The sequence below is a fragment of the Camellia sinensis genome, chromosome 8 (genome assembly GCF_055761805.1).
Source record: "Camellia sinensis isolate YWXY chromosome 8, ASM5576180v1, whole genome shotgun sequence".
Taxonomy (NCBI): Eukaryota; Viridiplantae; Streptophyta; class Magnoliopsida; order Ericales; family Theaceae; genus Camellia; species Camellia sinensis.
This window is the reverse complement of record NC_138968.1, coordinates 197,647,600-197,670,346: the sequence shown is the minus strand read 5'-3', so window position 1 is coordinate 197,670,346 and position 22,747 is coordinate 197,647,600. Positions and strand designations below refer to the sequence as shown.

Genomic DNA, 22,747 nt, shown 5'->3' with positions numbered 1-22,747 from the left:
GTTTGGTTTGAGTTTTTTAAAAACACTTTTTAAAAAATTATATTTTCTTATTTTTCATTTTTTTTTTACTGATTTTTTTTAAAAATTTTTAGACACACCTAATATAAATACACTTAAAAAGTATAATTTTGTTGAAAAAAATTTTTAAAAAATTTACTAAATACCAAAAATATATATAAAAAAACAAAAATTCAATATATTTTTCATATTTTGTTGTATTTATTAATTTTTTAAAATATTTTTCACAAATATTTTACTTTTTAGATACATCTAAGTAAGGTGTATCTAAAAAAGTAAAAAAAAATGCTTAAAATGTTAAAAATATTTACTAAAAACAAAAAAAAACACGAAAAATAAAAAACTCAATTTTTTTAAATTCAGAAAATTAAAACCAAGCACATTAAAAAATATTCTAGTCTTTTTAATAATTCTGTCACGTCCCATAACTTTTACACTTCAATCAAAATTATTGAGAATTTATAAGTACATTTATCAATATTAATAAAAAAAATTATAGAGAATTTATGAGTACATTTATCAATATTAATAAAATAATGTAAAAACGCGTGAAATCACGTGATAAAATGTAATTATTCCAACGAAAAAAAAAAAATTAAAATTCCTATTCCCATTTCCTCTTTCAATCTTTTTGCGATTTTGGTTTTGGGCAAATGTTCCAATAAGCAGAACCCTTGAGGAAAAGCCATGGAAGCGTGCTCTGCCCTCATCTCTCACTCCCTCCCCTGTATTTCTTTCGCCGGAATCCATGTCGGAATCCCCCGGACTTCCGGCGACCTCCAGCTTCTGGGTCGTGGAGAATTCAACTTGTCTGTAAAACCCAGAAAACTTTCAGGCTCTTTCATGTCTTCTCGGATGGCTCTTGGCTCGGTATGAACTATGAGTTCACATTTCTTTGCAACCCTTCTGTTGATTTAAATTAGTCTATTCATTTATACATTTTTTGTTGATTTTGAGTGCTTGTTGGTCTAAATACTGTCAACTGAACATTTATGCTAAAATGGATGACATTACCTTTGTCTTTATAGTTATCACAATTATGTATGTGAGTTGCTACATCGACTAGACATTATATTGAATACTTGGTTTGGAAAAATATAAAGGAAAAAAAAAAGGTTTCCCTTGTATATTTAAGACCCAGATTTGTAGTTACTTTTCTAACGTTCTACTGTTGGTTGGATGAAGAACCAATGATTATGTTTTTGAAGGGTTGATGTCTGCATTTTTTGAAACTATTCGTTGTTCAAATGAATGATTTTGTGGAACTAGCCCTTTTTTTCTTTTTCTTATTGACATTGATTCCCATCTATAGTTATATATGTTTCTTGCCCTTTGTATTTGTTTGATCATTTAATTGAAATTATGTCCATCTTTACTTCTATTGTGAAGTAGCGCTTGTGGTCACGGGATACGTGTTTTGACATGAGCGATATTTTTTGCAGAATGTTAGTGAGGATACTGATGATATGTTTGATGACCTGTTTAAGAAATATGGGAAGGTGGTCTTCAAAAGAAACGACCAAAAGCCTCCTAGTGCAGAGGTTGACGATGATGCTGAAAGCTTGTCCTGTAAGCTCATCTCACTATCAAGTGGATGATAATTTCAATTGTTGTGAACATGCACAACGATCTCTTTTCATCTCATGGTTTGGGCTTCCTGTTATATTTTTGGCTGATATCTAGAGATGATAGTGCTTCCACTATTGTTATGCTCTTTATCTTTTATCATTAATATCTCTTGATACTGCATTACTTTCTTTTTTACAATCATATGGTGTTCGTTATCTTGTTTTTTGGGACATATAGTCAAGGTGTCAAGAGCTTTCAAATGCGAATGAGCAACTGCTGAAAGCAAGTATTTCAGACACAAAATTGGTAAAATTTGCCTTCGCCAATTTAAGTTTGATGGTCTACTGAAAACCCAATGGTTGGTGAGGTCTATCGTAGTTCTGATAGAACTGAAATCTGCCCTTTTTGAGCTTGGGGATAGTTTATTGGTACGGTTAGGAGGTATGGGGTTTCCCCTATTATGTATTCGGTTGTTTCTATTCGACCCGAAGCAATCAAATTTTAAAATTTAAAATTTAAAAAAAAAAAAAGAAAAGAAAAAAGGAAGAAAAGAAAGAATACATTTTCTTTCTTTCTGCTATATGCAAACAAAATGCAGATGCTTTGAGGTTGACTATGATGTTATCTTTTATGTTGGAGATTGATATATACAGGACAATTGTACTTTGTGTAGTCAGTGTTTGCTTTTTTAAGCACAGTGCTGAAAGATAAGAACAGATGAATCTACATTGATGTTCGGTCTCAAATTCTGGTTTTTCCACAAGTCATATGCAATATTCAAAAATCATAACATCTCATTAACTTCTTGTCAGTCTGGTCTGTTATGTTTTTTAAGATCCCTGTTCCTGTGATGTATTTTCAGTTTGGTTTGTGAACAATGTGTTACTTTGCTTGTTATTTCTTTCTTATCCTTTCTGTCCCTTATGTCTACTACTGTGCTATTGATGGTTTTGTGTCATTTGTCTAGTTGCTGTTGCGGTGGCTAAGGTTGCAAGTGAGGTGAAGGCTGGAGATATTAGGGTCCTCTTTGTGAAGCCTCTTGTATATTGGACTCGTTTTTTTATCATTGCTACTGCATTTTCTCGCCCTCAGATTGATGCTATCGGGTATGAACTGCTATTCCAACTTTATCATATATGTTAAAATTGGACCGGATGGGTTAATCATACATACGTCAGTACTTTCAACAAGACTGATCGTATTTTGTTATGTAGGACCAAGATAAAAGATCTAGCTGAGAAACAATATGGAAGAGTTGCATCTGGGGACTCAAAACCTAACTCGTGGACCTTGTTGGACTTTGGTACTTATGGTTATGAAACATCTTGATTAATCACATCACGTCAATTATGAATTTTAATATGGAAAAGTTCCTTGTGTCAATAACACAAACAGATATTTATTGATCTTTGGTTTGATTCCAGGTGATGTAGTTGTCCACATTTTTCTCCCACAACAGCGAGCTTTCTATAACTTGGAGGAATTTTATGGCAACGCAACACTCATCGAGTTGCCCTTTGAAAACCAACAACCATTTCGCAGCTGAAAAAGGCTTCCAGAATTTAATGAAGATATTAAAGTGCTTCTAATGATGGATGTTGATGTTGGCTGACTGAAGAGGAAATACTTCATATTTGCCTGCTTTGGTTTAACTGACATCTATTGCCATAACAGCTGCAGAGATCTAAATGTTGATTGGTGATCTCAACATGCTCGGTTTGCTTGCTCAGGATGACGGTTGTTCATCAGTGATGGAGCGGAGTGGTAGGGATGACTTAAGCTAAAATGTAATTTATTATTGTAGAAGATTGCTCTGTTTGTACTGTAGTTAAAAGTGTCAATTGATTCTGCAGTATCTTTCTTACTGAATGAGAATGGGAGACCTCATTTACTCTAGGTGCTATTACCTTCCAAGTGTTGTTGTACATTGTTATATCTACGAATGGCAACGGGGCGGGCGGGGGCGGGGATCATCCTCTCCGTCTCCAATCCCCGATAGTGGAAATTCACCCATCCCCAGCCCCGATCCCCGATGGGGAACCTATATCCGCCCCTGCCTCCGCCCCCTAACGGGGATCGGGTTTCCCCGACCCCGAAAAATCCCCGGCCAAAAAAAAAAAAAATTAGATACAACAGATTTGTTCATCATCAACAATAACAACGAAGAGAGAGAGAGAGAGATCTGTTCATCACCATTAATAGATTTGCTCAAATGTAAATAAAAAAAAATGTAAATAAATTAGATACAACAGATTTGTTCAAATGTAAATAAAAAAAAAAAAAATTCAGATCAACAGATCTGTTCATCACCATTAACAGATCTAATGAGCTCACAAAAAAAAAGAAAAAAATCAGATCTAACATATATATATATATATATAACAAATCTAATATATATATATATAACAAATCGATCGAGAGAAAGAGAGGAAAAGTGCTCAAACAGTGGTGATGGTGTCATTGCCGGACTGTCACAAACCGTGGTGGAGTTGTGGTGGCTCAATCGGCGGAGGAGGGCAATCGGCGAAGGGTTTGAGAGAGAGAGATAAGAGGTGCACAGTGTTGTGTGAGTGTGAAAGGGGTGGTTTATATACCCATATAAAGAGGGGTAAAATAGTAATTTTACTTTGGAAAAATTCGAGGTTGGGAACAGATCGGGGCTTGAACACTGATCACCGTCCCCGGCCCAAACCTGGTTGGGGATTTAATTTCGAATACCATCCCCGTCCCCACGGGGGTATTTTTCGGGAAAAAATCATCCTAATCAGGGTCGAGGGATCGGATCCCCGTCAGGCCGGGTTCAAATTGCCATCCCTAGTTATATCCACTCTAGGTTAATTTCCTCAGGCAGTGTTTGGTTTTTGGAAAGAGATGTGGAAAGGGAAAAGGTATGTGAAACTAGATGAAATGTAAGTGTATTTTAATCTTATTTCACCTCTTTTTTTTTTTTTCTTCTCATTTTCTAAATCCCTCTCTAAATTTATGAACCAAATATAACCCTAATGGTAATATTGTTTGCTAAAGATGAACAGACTAGTCGGTATTGATTTTGGAGTAAAACTGTAGTATAGGAGGACAAAGCTATGGCAACATTGTTCTAAGCGGGGATGTTATACATTGTTCACCCTTAAACATGTTTTCTGTCTTTGATGTTCGACATTTGGATGGTTGATTTTGTTCTGCCGAAATATGCAGACATGGCGTGATATCTAGCATCATGATATCATTGCCCATTTAAAAATTAAGGCTGTGTTTAGTTGGCTTTTCCAAACATATTTCACTCCTTGTTTCTTATTTGTTTAGGGTTTTTAAAAATTAATTTTACATTCACTTTTAAAAACTCTTTCCAAAGTAGGAAAATAGGGGCTAATTAGACGTCCTGCCGGTTGATCAGAACGGCATTTTTTTTTTTATATAATAATTGGCAACTGTTATTTTTAATATTTTAAATAAAAAAATTCAAATTTTTTAAATTTTTTTTATGAGTTTTAAATAGAATTTTGAGTTGTGTTTTTAGTTATGAGTTGTAAATTTTTATATCAAATATCATATGTCATATCAAAAATTATCCACTCAATTCAAAACTCTTTTCAAAACTATATTCAAAATTCATTTACCAAACAAATTTTTTATACTCAAATCATAATTTCAAAACTTATAAACTCAAAATACAACTCTATATATTCTCAAATCATAATTAAAAAACTCTACCAAACGTTACCTAAAACTTTCTTGGTTTGTTTCCAACCTCTGCAAAAGTTATGGTATATACACAACAAAGTCATGGTATATACCCAACAAAGTTGGAGGACCCAAAAAAAATTTAAATTCAAATTCAAACTTGAAATAGAAAGAAAGTTTGGATTCTCTGTCCAAATCTCTAACCTGATCATATGGTGTAGTCGGGTCTTGCAACTTGAAAGATCTAAACATCGAATCCTCTGTTGCTGACTGAGAATGAACTTAAAGGGGGTCAAATCCGGTGCCCAATTTTAGTTGACCTAACAAACTTTGCGAAAAAGACAGTCTGCGATGCTGTTTAGAACAACATTCAATATGTTTGGTTTGAGTTTTTTGAATTAAATTTTTTGAAATTTTTTTTTGTTTTTTATACTCTTTATTTTTAGTAAATATTTTTAAAATTTTAAATATTTTTTTTACTTTTTTAGATGCATCTCACTAAGATATGTCTAAAAAGTAAAATATTTGTGAAAAAATATTTTAAAAAATTAATAAATACACAAAAATACAAAAAAAATGTATTAAATTTTCATATTTTTTATTTTTATTTTTTATATTTAGTGAATTTTTTTAAGATTTTTTTTCACGAAAATTATACTTTTTAAGTATATTTATGTTAAATGTGCCTAAAAATTAAAAAAATTGTTTAAAATATTAAAAAAATTAGTAAAAACAAAAAAATATGAAAAATAAGAAAGTAGAATTTTCTGAAAAGTGTTTTTAGAAAACTTAAACCAATTTTTTTTCATTGAAAAATTATTCCAAATCTATATATACTATATATTAAGCAAAAAGAGATTTTTAACCCAAAGTCTTATGGGAGCTCCAATCTCTCAATCTAAATATCTTGATTTTTTTATTTAAAAAAAATAAATCTTAACATTTATTAATTTCTCTCAACTCCCAAATCTTACCCTCATATTAACACTTTAATGCATTAAGAACAAGTATAAAAAAAATTCTTTGAACTCCAACACATATGAATTATTTGAAAATTCCCAACACATATGATTATTATCCCTCATAATAACACTTTAATGCATTAAGAACAAGCATAAAAAAAATTCCTTGAAAAGTCTTATTATCAAAATATTAAACTTTAATATAATATAATAAAAAAAAACATTTAATTTCTTGAAAAGTCTAACACATATGATTATTATCAAAATATTAAACTTTAATATAATATAAAAAAGAAAAAAAAAAGAAGACATTTAAAAATCACAATTCACATATATAAATAATTGTAAACACAATAAAATAGGAGGGCATTCATGTCTACACGTTTTTTTATAAGATCTCCTTCATTATAATAAGATAGCACTTTATTCCTCTCATCTTATAATATCTATCTATCTATACTATACTATACTATATATTAAGCAAAAGGGGGTTTTTAACCCAAGGCTTGTGGGAGTTTCAATATCTCAATCTGAATTTTCTAAATTTTTTATTTAAAAAAAAAAACTCAGCATTTATTGATTTGGTCAAAATCTCCTTATCAGCATTTATTAACTTTTTTCAATCCACATGTCTTTCCACATGCCTGTGTTTATTGATTTTGTCAAAATCCTCTGATCAATATTTAAAATCCCCTCATACAAATAATTATAGATACAATCTGTATATAGCTACTGCAGTACCTTTTTCAACTTCTCTCATACACCATGGTTAGTGATAGGATTGTTAAATTATTTTTATAAAAAATCTTTAAAAACATAGTTTATATATTAAAAAAAATCTAAAACAAATATAAATATCTATAATTATCCCGTGCATAGCACGGATGATAGGCTAGTATATCATATAAGGAAAAGGGAATTTTTAGGAAGAAACCTTCTAGAAGCTCCAAACCTTTATTTTAAAATTATTAATTTTAAACAACTAAGAAAATTCTCGTTGGTTAGGTTCCATTTACCTTCTATTTTACAATTCCACATTGAAAAAAAAAAAAGGTGAATTGTTTCACTTACATAAAATAAAACTTATGCTTCCATTTACCAAACCAAACCAAGCCTTAAGTCCCATCAAATGGGGTCGACTACATGAATCCTTCTTTTTTACGCGGCCCTATCAAAGGCCATTTCGTTAGTCAAATTAAGTAGATCCATATCTTTATTTACAAAGCTAACCAATGTTAATCTAGGCCTATCCAGTTCCCTAACACTTCTATCTACCGTTACAGCATCGCATCTCTTCACTACTACCTCTGTTGGTCTCCGTTGAATATGACCAAACCATCTCAATCGATTCTCTGTCAACTTATCTTCTATCGGTGCTACTTCTATCCATTCCCGAATACACTCATTCATAATTCTGTCTTGTCTAGTCTTGCCACACATCTACCTTAGCATTCTCATCTCAGGCACACTCATCTTATATACATGTTGTTTCTTGGTTGCCCAACACTCCGTCCCATACAACATCGCTGGTCTAATAACCATTCTATAGAACTTACATTTAAGCCTAGTGGGTATTCGTCTATCGCACAGTACCCCAGATGCACTTCTCCATTTACACAATCCCGTCTTAATTCTATAAGCCACATCCGCATCAATCTCCTTTGCTGTTATAATAATTGACCCTAAATAACGAACATGTTCACTCTTACGCAGTTCTTGATTCTTAATCTTCACTTCTCCTCTGTTTTCATTGTTACTGTTACTAAATTTACACTCCATGTACTCTGTCTTAGTTCTGCTTATCCAAAATCCTTTAGATTCAAGAGTTTTTCTCCAAATCTCTAACTTTGTATTAACTCCTTCTCTAGTCTCATCCACTAGCACTATATCGTCTGCAAAAAGCATATACCATAGCACGTCATCCTGGATATTTCTCGTCAACTCATCCATAACTAAAGCAAAAAGACAAGGATTTAAGGTAGATCCTTGGTGTAACCTTATAGTGATAGGAAATTCATTTGTCTCTGCAGCAGGCGATCTAATAGTAGTCACCACCTCTTCATACATGTTCCTAATTACATCAATGTAATATTTTGTCACCCCTTTTTTCGCTAACACCCACCATATTATATCTCGGGGCACTCTATCATATGCTCTCTCAAGGTCAATAAACACCATATGCATGTCTCTTTTCTTTTCTCTATACTTTTCTATTACTCTTCTCAAAAGATAGATCGCTTCAATTGTTGACCTACTTGGCATAAACCCAAATTGATTATCTGACACCTCTGTTATATCTCGCAATCAGCGTTCTATCACCCTCTCCCACACTTTCATTATGTGACACATTTGCTTGATTCCTCTATAGTTGTTGTAACTCTGGACATCTCCTTTATTCTTATAGATTGGCACTAAAATACTCTTCCTCCATTCATCTGGCACGTTCCCAGTCAACAAAATTTTGCTAAACATCCTAGTCAACCAAGCAACCCCCTTTTTACCCAAACACTTCCAAGCTTCAATAGGGATATCATCTGGTCCTAAAGCCTTATTTGATTTTATCTTCTTAAGTGCAATCTCTACTTCAAAGTTCTTAATTCTGCGATAGAACCTATAGTATTGGTTTATCGTATTGCTAGTTATTTCTTCCTCTATTGTTGTACCTCCATGTTCTTCATTTAATAGTTTCTCAAAATAGTTCTTCCATCTTTCCTTAATCTCTTCATCCCTCACCACACTACTAGAAAAGTCACTTTTTGCTTCTACTTCTTTTGCGACTGTCAAATAAGCGGTCACAAAATATATATATATATATATATATATATATATATATATATTACCAACAGCCATTACTTAAAAGGGATGCAAATAATAAGTGGCTAATGTTTTTAAAAGTACACGACTTTCTTTAATTAATTTTTTCCAATTTCAATTTCATAATTCTCTCTCTCTCTATCTCTATCTCTCTCTATCTCTCTCTCTCTCTCTATGATGGCAGCTCTCAATGTGCTCTAGCTCTCTCTTGCACTCACCAATGGTTGTCACAGGTATGGCGCTCTCGCTCTCTCTCGATTTCTCAATCTCACTCTTTCTCCTTCGATTTCTCAATCTCTCTTCTCTCTCTCTTAAATTGTTTTTGAATTCAGAAACTTGTAATGTACCTGTCAATTTGTTGAATTTTTAGGTCATTTCATTGCAAATTAGGTGATTTCATTGGTGTCTTGTGAGAATACAGGTAATTTTGCAATCCTCAACCTCCTCTATCACCTCTGCTTCTCTCTCTATCTGACTTAGGAAATCTAGGTTTTCAATTATTTGCAATTCTTTCTTTTCTCATCTGAAATGTTTCTATCTATTTTCAATTCTTCTCACATATACATGCATATTTATGTACACACATCTGAATTTGATTATTTTTTGTTCTATGATTCATAGCCAATTTCAAAAATTTCATAGAATTTAGGAGAAATACTATGAGAGAGCAAAAGTTAGGGTAGGATTCATTTACTTTTTATTCTCCTCTCTCTCTCTCTCTCTCTCTCTCTATATATATATATATATATATATATGTATATATATATATGGCTTTGTTACTCACGATTACATATAGTTTTTAAAAAGAATTTATGACACGTTATTCAAACAAAGAATTTCTATAGCCTAAATTTTGTATAGACTTGTTTTATTTTAGTATTTTGTCTGATGAAGGTGCATTGGAATTTTAATTGAAATTTTTTTGTAGTATAGTTAGTGTTTTGTTTATTTATTTATTTTTTGAATTTTTTACAGCTTAAAAAAATTAGTTTCATATTAAAGTTAACGTGTGAAGCACAATAATAATTTTCCCCACATTTACATTCTGAAAATTCACAAAATAGCAGTAAGAATGATAGCATCTAGCTATTTTGATTTGTATTTTCAGTTTAAATGTATTTTGTAGCTCCATAAACCCTGGTGTTTAAGCCTTTTTTTCCCCCCTCTTAGCATCTGCTTGGAAAATAGTTTGATGAATAGACTAACTTTTAGTTGTCATAAAACTGAGTTTATGATGCTCCTGTTTAATACTTACTATTGTAAACCTAATTACATTTGTGATGTTCTTCTACAGCACTCGAGCCATTCTTCAATGTTGCTGTTTCTCAATTTATTTTGGGCCACCAGATTCCCTTGCCCTTATGGCTATCATTAGCCCCTATTGTTTTTGGTAAATGTTCAACTTTGTTCCTATCTATTAGTTCATTTGTCTTCATGTTGAATCAAAATTACTGCTTCTCTAAACCTGATTTGCTAGGTATATTATTTTTAATAAAAAGTGATACTGTCATAAAACTAATCAAGTAGCCTATCACAGTATAAATTACGTACGTATCTGTACATGTAATTAGATTTTTATCAAGCATTTGAATAAAATTTGTTTACAAACGGTTTTGTGATTAAGTCAAGAACCAAAGGCTTGATCAAATAAATTGAGCAACATATTCTTTTGCTGATGATAATCCTTTCAAATTCTATATTAGGCGTATCAATGGCATCACTGACGGAACTTTCTTTCAACTAGACTGATTTCATTAGTGTGATGATTTCAAATATTGCATTCACTTACAGGAGTATATATTCAAAGAAGCAATGGTAATGTGTTTCACAACATGTAATTATTCTTAGTATTCTAAATTGTGGTTTTAATTTTATGGGATGGAAGAGTGTGGAAGAACACAATTAAGGTCCCCTGCTTGACCTTTAATAATGCTTGATTATCTCTTGTGTTGCTTTCGACTTTTCTAAATGCAAGAAGTAATGGTGTTGAACACTTGACACATGTGTAAGACTTAAAAGAGTACAGGATTTGTGTCCAATGTGCCTAGTTGGACATGCACCCAATATCTCTTGCTTAGTCTATTATGTAATTTTTATAACACTAAACTTCACTGACTAGTATCTTTTTATATTGTGAGTGACAATGTTAATATCAATTTGGTATAAATATAAAATTATGGAAAGGTTCTTTCTTTGAATAATGGTTAATAAGATTGTGATAGGGTACTTCTCTTACTCTTCCCTAAACCAAAGCATACATGATTAGTCAAAACTGCAAGCTTATATAGACTAACAGCACTAACTAATATAAGCATCAATCAAGTTCATAATCCTATGTTGAACAAACTTTTAACTTCAAGAAGTGCTTGTAGTAACTCATTTTCAAATCTCTAATTCAACATCTCAGGCCATGTCAAGTTCTATAACAAACCTAATATTTAGTCATAATCCTATGTTCTCAATATACAATGTGCCTACAAGTTTGTGTGTAGGCTAGACCTTAGTACACAAGGGGATAAAATAAAGGACAATTAAATTAACAGTGATGTTGTACTCTATATGTGACTAATTGGTTTTAAATCAAAATTAAAATATAGGATATATACATGGGGTTGATGATTGATCTATGCCATAGGTTTGATCCAAATAAAAAATGAAAATAGTGTGATAAGAGTGTAAGCTATCTTCTTTGATGATATCAATGCACATGAAAACATTTTGAACTTCATGAAGTACATAACTTTCTCCCAATTTTTGAGGTCTTCTATGATGGTTCTTTGTCTCTTCTTTAGTGATCTTGGAAATGCAACATTATCTAGCCAATTTTTGGTCCCTTAGCTTGGCCAGCTTAAAAATTTACAGTACCTATAAGTCTATTTTTATGTGTATGCCTAAATGCTGCCTTGGATTTTTTTAGTTTGTCTTGATATTATTAATTCCCTGTTCTGAACTAAGAGTTGGATTTTTTATAAATTGATTTTATTTTATTTTATTTTTTGAATTATTAGAATGGCAATGGAGAATTGAAGCCTACTGAATCTGGCAAATCATAATTTGAAGTCCATGGTGAAGCTAAGCAGGAAGTCTTCTTACGTATGTGTTTGGAGGCAAAACTTTCAGATTGGATAATCTTGCAATTATGTTCATTTTTCAAATTCTTTGGTTTATTCATTAATCTGATTGGATTGGGTGACCATTTTCTTGTCTATTTATTTGTGCAAATTACGAATTGACATTTATATTTTTGTAATTTACTCCAAGAAAAAGAATTTACAGATTGCTATTACTATGCAACTATGTTTTGTATACCTCATACATGGTCTATCTGCCATCCAGTATATGCAAATTGCACGTTACATCTCTGCAAATCGGTGAGGTTGCAGTTTTTTAATGCTTAATGTAATGATCATATTTTTCTAATCCTTCCCCTATTTAAATGGTGTACTATGACAACTTAAATTATCATTAAAATTTTGAATAATGGAGAGCAACACTGTTACAATTGTTGAAAATTGTAAATAAATGTGAGAGTGAACAATTTTGATGATGGAGATTTTCTCAAACTGCATGATATGAGAGATCATGTAAATAAATCTAAGGTTATCGATTCTTTTTTTCTTTTTTTTTGAATAGTGTGCGCCTTGATTCTATTCTTGATGTTGTGAGGAAGGAGGCTGAGAATTGTGATTGCTTACAAGGTATTTTCAAGTTCTCACATGGGTTTTTTTTTTTTTTTTTTCGGGTGCTAAATTTACCTTCCCATTACTTCTAAGATGATTTTGGCTTCTGAAACTGATGCCTTTAATTTATCACCTATTACCTTGAAGATTTATTTGTTAGCATGGTAGTAATTATATGATCTCACACTAGTAGGACCTTTCTTAATTTCTTGTTCTAAATTCCATGATCACATGTTGAAATTGGAAGCATTACTTGTAGCATTATCATGTTTTATGTTATTGTGGCTTAATTTCCTGTATTCAATAAGCTATTTGTTTTATTGTAGAAAATGAGTATCGACTACTTAAAAGAGGATTTTCCTGTCATCTACTTGTAGCTTGTTTGACTAACTAGTTTCTTATAGTTTGAAAATTGTTATCTGACCAAGTGATTGCTGGATATTGTCTTTTGTGATGTTCGGAGTTTTTCATTGCTAACTTAAATTTCAAGACTGTCATCTGATTAGGAAATGGAAGAATTTAGGTACAAAGGATGACGAGTCACAAAGTGTAGTCTAATTTTTTAATTGTGTAATGTATTAATTCACTTTCAATTCTTTTTGATTGTTTAGTTTCTTTGATTTAATGGAAAGTATATTTTGAGGTTTGTGATAGTTCCGAGGAAAGAAAGACATGAAAGTGTAGAAGAAGTGTTAATGTCACATGATTAGATAAGATAAAGAGAAACTATGAGGCAGTTGAAAAACTCCCATGGATAATTCTTGCCTAATATGCAGTCAAACATAGTTGAAAATGAAAATGAATAGAGATAAGACAAACAAGCATTCTTGTCATTGTTGCTGCGTACTTTTTGATGTGTCCGGAAATCACTTTTTTGTTCATAGGTTAACATTTTCTCTTTATTTTGCTCATAATCATATTGCTAGTGTTGCTTTGTATGTTTGGGCTTGTGAATTTTGATTGTTTAACACCTAACTATCGTTTGTCAGAATTTAAAATGAATTTACAGAAATTATATGGATCATTGTTGCTATTTTAAAGCATTCGTGGGCTCCATGTTTCCTCGGGTTAATACTTGAGCTACTTTGCTTTCTTTCTCTCTGTCTCTCTCCTAAAGCAGATGACGAAATCAAAAGATGTCTGTAATCTCAAGAGTTGTTGCTCTTCTTCCGCCTCTGTAACAAGACTGTGAAGGATTCTTAGAATCAGAACTACTGTAACCTCAAATGTTCTTTGTAATTGCAAGAGATGAAAAACCTTTGTAGGATTCTTTCAGGAACTCTTTGTTATTGTTGCACACTTTTTTTTTTTTTTTTAAGAAAGAGAATTTTATTAAGAGAAGAAATGAAAAATAATGTATGAATGTTGAGATTTTTGCAAATATGTCTTTACTTTTATGGTATATAATATTTGAATATATATAAATATATATGTATATATATGTGATTGTAAGTATTTTTTTTTTTGTTTTTTTTTTGCGATGGTAAGAAGATGGTCGCTAATACATTGTGAGGCATTTTTTAAACTTTTTTGCGATGGCAAAATATCAGTAGGTTAGGCGGCTGCAAATAGTTTGCGACTGCTGTTTTGCGGTCGCAAAAAGTATTTGCCACCCCCACATTCGCGACCCTTATTTGCCGTCGTATGGGTCATTGCAAAAAAGTCTTTTGCGACTGTTTTTTTATTATTTGCGACGGCGTGTAGCGGTCGCAAAAAGTACTTTTTTTTAGTAGTGCCAATACCTTGGAATCCTCACTCTTGATGTACTTAACTTAATTAAAATCTCTTGCTTTCCTCTCTCGTATCTTAGCGAGTTTGTATGCCCTCTTCTCTCCCTTCTTACTATCTAGTCTAGTGTATAGGTCATCATAAGCTTTCAACTTAGCCTCTCTCACTACTTTCTTGACCTCCTTATTAGCCAATCTATAACTCTTAAGGTTTTTTTCAGTTCTATCCTTTTGCCACTTTTTAAAGCACTCTTTTTTTGCCTTAACTACTGCTTGAACCTCTTCCTTTCACCACCAAGTTTTCTTAGAGCTGGGTCTCGTTCCTTTCGACTCTCCAAGCACTTCCCTTGAGATTCTCCTCATACAATTGGCCATCGAGTTCCACATAGAGTTAGTATCATCTTCCAAGTCCCAAGTACCTTCTTTATCTATTATATTCTTAAATATTTCTAATTTATCCCCTTTTAGGTCCCACCATCCTTCCTAACTTGGTATTGCCCTCTAAAACATAAATCTAGTACCAAAATCCTATGTTAAGAGGTCAGGCTCTCTCTAGGAATCACCTTACAATCATTGCATTTTAGGCAGTCTACTTTTCTTACTAAGAAGTAGTCTATTTGGCTCTTAACTGACATACTCTTAAAGGTTATCAAATGCTTCTCTTTCTTCTTATACATAGTATTGGCTACCATCAGGTTAGAAGCCAACGCAAAATCTAAGATACTCTCTCCAGCCTCATTTCTGTCACCAAAACTGTATCCACCATGCACCATTTCATAGCCTAGTTTATCTATACCATCACAGCTATTAAAATCTCTACCTATAACCAGGTTCTCTCCTACGGGTATCTCCTGTAAGATCTCATCCATTTGCTCCCAAAAATCCCTCTTAGTCTAATCATCTAATCCGACTTGAGGGGCATATGCACTAATAACGTTCACTATATTCCCTCAAATAACTAGTTTAACTAACATAATCTTATCCCCTTTCCTAATGACCACCACTACATTCTCCACAAAACCTTTGACAATTAGGATTCCTACCCCATTCCTGCGTCTATCCTTACCACTATAATACAGTTTAAAACCGGTATCCTCAATTTCCCTAGCTTTCTCACCCGTCCATTTAGTTTCTTGTACGCAAGTTATACTAACTCTCCTCCTAATCATAAAATCTACCAACTCCATCGTTTTACTAGTTAAGGTTTCTATATTCCAAGTGGCTACTCTAAACCTATAGTCTTGAATTAGCTTCTTTACTCGAGCTCGTTCAAGAAAATACGGGAACCTTTGCCCATTTTTCATCGCACTTAGGCGTCGATGCGACACCCCTTGCTCACTTTTCGAAACACCCGAAGAGAGGCGCAACGCGTCATTTAAGGGGAACAACCTAGCATTTAAACAATTCAAAGTAGGATTCATTGTCATAAGGGATCCGAGTGGCTTTTTTTACGTGTTGGTCGTCGGCTACCTAACACACAACCCTCCTCCTTAACTTGGGCTTGGGACCGGCGGAGTTATTAACAACCCCGGCGGAGTTAATCTTACGCTTCCATTTATATAAGCAAAATGAGATTTTTAATAAGAAACCCTATGATCAATATATCATACTAATTTTTTTGATTTTCTTAATTTTAAACAATTAAGAAAATCTTCATTAGCTAGTTTTCATTTAACTTTTATTTTATAATCCCACATAGACGTTTTGATTTTAAAAATAATTTTATATGAGATTTTGAAACTCACATAATATTTAACTTTAAAATAATTATAATCCCACATCGGAGAAAAGAAAGAAAAAGTGAAGTAAGTTATTTCACATATATAAAGTGTTACAATCCCACATCGAAAAAAAAAAAAAAAAAAGGTGAATTATTTCTCTTATATAAAGTGAATCTTATAAAGGGGGTGGGGGTTTTAAAGGAGAAACCTTCTAGAGATTGCAAACCTCTATTCTAAAATTATTGAATTTTCTTAATTTTAAACAATTAAGAAAATTCTTATTGGCTAGTTTCCATATACCTTTTATTTTATAATCCAAAAAAAAAGTGAATTGTTTCATTTATATAAAGTGAATCTTATGCTCCAATTTATATAAATTATTGAATTTTCTTAATTTTAAACAATTAAGAAAATCCCATTAGTTAGCTTCTATTTAACTTTATTTTATAATCTCATATCGGGAAAAGAAGGAAAAAGTGAATTGTTTCACAAATCTTATACTCCCATTTATATAAGCAAAAGAAGATTTTTAGTGAGAAACCCTATAATCAATACTATTTTTTTTTTATTTTCTTAACTTTAAACAATTAAAATTTTTTTCCATTGGTTAGCTTCCATTTAACTTTTATTTTACAATCCCACATAGACGTTTTGATTTTAAAAATAATTTTATATGAGATTTTGAAACTCTCATAATATTTAACTTTAAAATAATTATAATCCTGCATCGAAAAAAGAAAGAAAAAGTGAGTTGTTTCACTTATATAAAGTAAATCTTATACTCTTATTTAATATTGTAGTATTATGCATATTTCAATTCAAGATGGTTTGCATTTTAAAATAAAATTTAAAGGTTTTAATTAATTAATTTTGTTGTAAATTGGTTGGTCTTTTGACTTGGCTGATTAGGCTGGATTGTTTTCGGTTTGACTGATTTACTAGTTTAACCACGATTTTAATTGTTTTATCAAAATATATTGCTTAGATTTGTTTGATTTGAAATAAACTAAGATTAACCTTATTACAAATTGAAGGACTGAGATTGCTTGATTAGAAATGAACTTCCCGTCTAAACAACTGTTAACTTTTATTTTACAATCTCACATCAAGAAAATGAGGAAAAATGAGTTGTTTCACTATATAAACCTTATGCCCCCATTTAATATTATAGTGTTGTGTATGTTTCAGTTCAAGACAGTTTAAATTTTAAAATTAAAATAAAATTTAAAAGTTTTAATTCAATAATTTTTGTATAAGTTGGTTGGTCCTTTGACCTAGTCGATAGGGTGAACCGTTTTCCGTTTGACTGATTCGCTGGTTTAACTGTGATTTTAACGATTTTATCAAAATGTATTGGTTAAATTTGTTTGATTTGAAATAAATTAAAGATTTATCTAATTAAAGATTAAACAGCTAAGATTGCATGATTCGAAATAACTTTCCAGCCAAACAATTGTTAACTTTTAAACAACTAAGAAAATTTTCATTGGCTAGCTTTTATTTAACTTTTATTTTATAATCCCACATCGAGAAAAGAAGGAAAAATTGAATTGTTTTACTTACATAAAGTTAATCTTATACTCTCATTTATATAAGCAAAATGATATTTTTAGTGAGAAGTTTTATGATCAATATCTCATACTATTTTTTTTTATTTTCTTAATTTTAAACAATTAAGAAAATCTTAATTAGTTAGCTTCCATTTAACTTTTATTTTATAATTCCACATAAAGGTTTTTATTTTAAATAATTTTGTATAAGATTTTAAAACTCTCATAATATCTATCCTTAAAAGTATTCTTTTATAAAATATATAGATATATCGATAATCTCAATGTCACCCTTACGGCTCCTTAATACAAAAATTACGAGATAATTATGATAATTTTAAATTAGTATTTAAAATTTATAAATTATGAAATAGATTATTATAATTTTAAATTTATATTGTGTCGATTTTAAATTTAAATTAATAGATTGTTTTTCATATTTAGTGACAGTTTAAATTTTAATAAAATAAAATTTAAAATTTTAATTAATTAATTTTTGTGTAAACTAGCTGGTCTTTTGCCCTAACTGATTAAACTAAACCATTTTGGGTTTGAATGAATTGCCGATTTAACTGTGATTTTAGCGATTTTACATGTTACAATTATTCTTTTTTACTCATTAAGTTTTTAAAATTTCTTTAATTATTTCTTTTTCAAAAATCAATATGATCATTTTTTTAAATTCATATATTTTTATTCTAAAATAGTTACGTATTAGAATTATGTCATTTTTTTTATAACAAAGCATAATTTTAATTATTAATTGTCAATACAGCAATTTTAATCTATCTGTTCTATATATTATATTAAAGAAACATTTGAAAAAAAACTCTTCAACTTATATATAAAATTTTATTTACAAGATAAAATATAAAAAAAATTAAACATAATGCTCATATTTTTAATAAATAATATATTATTTTATCATATGCATAGCACGGGTGATATGCTAGTAATTATGAAAGCAAAAATGCAAGGTAGTCAGCAATTAGTAATCCAAAACAAAAAATAAGTAAATCAGTGACTACAATTAAAGCTATTATGTGTCTTCATCTTACCTAGCCTAACATGCTTAGAGCGTCTCCAATGGTGTGCCATTGGAGCTGCTATTGCCAAATTATGGCAGCAGTGAATAGAAAGGTAGCTCCAATGGCAACTAATAGCAGCTGCTATCTTTGGCAAATGCCAAAACTTGTGTCAAATATGGCACAAGCTTTGCTAGCCAAGTCATCAGATTCAACCAACCTCCTCCTTCCTTCCTTCCCTCCCTTTTTCATCATCCTTTCCAAACACAGTTTCTAAATTAATTAACACAGCAATTTGAAGCAATTTCCAAATTCACACAGAAAATTAATTAAAATCAATTTCATTAATTTCACCAATCAATTTCACCAATTTCACTAACAATTTCACCAATCAAGACCAATTTCATCAATTTCACCAATTTCACCATCAATTTCACAGAAAATTCAAAAAAAAAAATTAGATGGCAGTGAAGAAAAAAAATTACCTGACAGAGAGGGATGATCAATTAATTGGATGATCTTGTTTGTGTTCATCATTAGGGTTTCAATCTTCTTCATCACTGATCCATTGTAGGAGTCAGACAGAGAGTGATAGAGAGGAGTGAGTAAGAGAAATAGAGGGTTTCAATCTTCTTCATCGCCGATCGAAGAAAGAGAGAAGAGAGTGACAATGACAGTGTAACAACTCGAAAATTTAAGTTGTCCCTTAAATTTTATACTAGTATTATGGTTGTATGTGATAATATATTATTAAATAAATAATAATAAATACATAATCTAATTTGGCATTGGATTATCAAATATGGGATTAATTAGGGATTATTATTTGGGACCAAATTAACAAAAATATGAAATTATAATACTAGTTGGACCAAATTAAAGTTAAAGATAGTACATAAATAAATAAATATAAAAGTAAGAGTAAATAAATAATAATATTGATAACAATAATAATAATAATAATAATGGGTGAGGTAGTAAAATAAATAATTAATTTTCTGTTGGTATATGATAGAGTGTAATTTAATAAAAGATTAATTTATTTATATAATTATATTAAAAAATTGGACCAAAGTGTAATTATCTTAAATATTTATTAAAGATAAGTATCAATCTATATAATTTATGATCGAATCTTTGAGATGATTAGAGCTGATAGGGAGGAGGTGATTTCTGTGGAAATGGAAAAAAAGAAAGGGAAAAAAAGAAAGGAAGGAAAAGGAAAAGGAAAAAAAGAGAGGAAGGGGAAAGGAGAGAAACGAAGAAAAAGAAGAAAAAAATAATGGAAGCTGAGAGGGTCTTTGATAGTAGAAAGAAAGAGTGAGGTATTAAAGTTAATGTGAGTTATATTATACCTTGAGTTACCATAATATATTTTACGTATGTTTTGACTTACCATAATTTATTTTATACAAGTTATATTTTATAAATTATTATAAATTATATTAATATTTCAATTACGTAGATTAATTTCTGAACTCTATTTGTTAAAATGAAATCCATAGATATGTTTGTTTAACTTTTAATGATTATTTGACTATGACCTTATATACAATTATGTTTTGTAAGTACCACCATGGGAGTCTCACGCCTTGGGGGACTTAAATAACAATTGACCTCTGTTTGGTTACTTTGTGGCCCTCTATTGTCATGGATATATTGACCTCTGTTCTGTGCGGAGCAAAGTGCTGTGCGGAGATAAGTGTTATACTATTGTGGGAGCTACCTCTATAATCTATACGAGCCACCTTTTCAATTTGTACCTCTGTATTGTTATGAATCCATTAACCCTCTGATTTCTGGTGTGAAGCAAAGTGTTGTACGGAGTTAAGTGTTATACGGAGCTAAGTGCTACATTGTTGTAGGAGCCATTTCTAGAGTTCGTACGAGTCACCTCTTGAGTCCATGCATCTATTCTGTTTTGTTCGGTACCGTGGTTATGATTATTTATTTACATAATCTCAGTTTTACTACTTAAATGATTATTTGTTCAGACTAAGTTATCTTAAATATTTTAGTTACGTAACTATCCATGGTTATTTTGTATCCCTCATACTCTTGGTATAATATTTCTTACTCTACCATGTGTTTATAGTTATTTACCAATTTTCAAGAAACAATGCAATTCAGAAATAGCTTTTGGAAAGTCTTAGATGCGAGGTTGCAGAATGGACACACACAACACTTTTATGATATTTTTATATATAAATATCGGCATTTTTGGTCAATACATTTTGTAATAAAAATAGAAACTCCAATGATTATTTTGGTACCCTCACTTGAATATTATTTCCGCTCGTGTTTATTAATTTGTTCAAGAATTGGTCAAAGGTAACTTCAGTTACTGGCCATCACGATGATTAACCCTTAGGTACGAGGAACAGGTCGTGACAAATGGTATCAGAGCAATGGTTTATAAAAAAATAAATAAAAAACAATCATTATTGGAGCGTAAAACACACACACATTTAAGAAGTAGGATAGCGGGTAATTAGTCTCTAAATATTGTATTTTGTTAGTCAATTTAATTATATTATAATTTTATATGATTATATATATATATATATATATTAAAACTATTATTTTTTTTTTGTGCATAATTTGTGAATGATATTAGATATAATTTATATTTGTTATAGCAAAAGAAGAAAAAGAAAAAAAGGGTGTTGGGCTCAAGCACCTACCAAAATTATAATATAATTAAATACATATAATTTCCAGTTCAGTACTCAAAAAAATAATAATAATTCATTTTGACTTTTTAAAAGTGGATTCAAATTTTAAAATACTAATTTTGAAACTATTTTCCATCAGTGTAAAGTTCACGGATAAAAGAAATGGGAGTTTATCTCAAATTCCTTCAACTCCTGCATATGATTCTGTCATTTCACTTCCAGTCGCTTATGTGATTGTGTCCTCCTTTTATTTTTATTTTTATTTTTTTTCTCAGAAATAAAACTAAAGAAAAGTTTTTAAAATCACCGATTGTTTCTCATTTTGGCCTAAAACAATTTTTGACAACTAAACAGTGAGTTATTTTTGGTAAAAAAAAAAATTTGAGGTAATATTTTCTATCAGATTAATCATCTAATATATATTTATCAGAGTGTGCAGCGGATAGTTTACACATATGACAAATTTCGAGGACGAAATTTTTAAAAGGAAGGAAGATTGTAACAATCCGAAAATTTAAATTGTCCCTTAAATTTTATACTAGTATTATGGTTGTATGTGATAATATATTATTAAATAAATACAAAATCTAATTTGGCATTGGATTATCAAATATGAGATTAATTAGGGATTATTATTTGGGGCCAAATTAACAAAAATATGGAATTATAATAGTAGTTGGGCCAAATTAAAGTTAAAGATAGTAAATAAATAAATATAAAAGTAAGAGTAAATAAATAATAATATTGATAACAACAACAACAATAATAATAATAACAATAATAATAATAATAATAATGGGTGTGGTAGTAAAATAAATAATTAATTTTCTGTTGGTATACGATAGAGTGTAATCTAATTAAGGATTAGTTTTTTTTATATAGTTATATTAAAAAACTAGATCAAAATGTAATTATCTTAAATATTTATTAAAGATAAGTATCAATCTATATAATTTATGATTGAATCTTTGAGAGGATTTGCGCTGATAACGTCCTTACCTCCCTATAAATAGAGAGGAGGTGATCTGTGTGGAAAGGAAAAGAAATAAATTGAAAGAAAGAAAGAAAGAAATGAAGGAAAAGGAAAAAAAAGAGAGGAAGGAGAAATGAGAGAAACGAAGAAAATGAAGAAAAAAATAACGAAAGCTGAGAGGGTCATTGATAGTGGAAAAAAAGAGTGAGGTATTAAAGTTAAGGTGAGTTATATTATACCTTCAGTCACCATAATATATTTTACGTATATTTTGACTTACCATCATTTATTTTATATAATTTATGTTTTATAAATTATTATAAATTATATTAATATTTCAATTACGTGGATT

At 30.6% G+C, this 22,747-nt stretch overlaps 1 protein-coding gene across 1 annotated transcript; it reads left to right on the top strand.

Annotated features, from left to right (window-relative positions):
• Positions 1–583: 583 nt before the first annotated feature.
• On the top strand, positions 584–3,483 carry LOC114289310 (Lojap-related protein). The gene is made up of 5 exons (XM_028233004.2): positions 584–888; positions 1,461–1,587; positions 2,555–2,693; positions 2,802–2,890; positions 3,012–3,483. The coding sequence occupies exons 1-5, from the start codon at positions 706–708 to the stop codon at positions 3,131–3,133; spliced, it is 660 nt and encodes a 219-aa protein (XP_028088805.1). The 5' UTR covers positions 584–705; the 3' UTR covers positions 3,134–3,483.
• Positions 3,484–22,747: the final 19,264 nt, after the last annotated feature.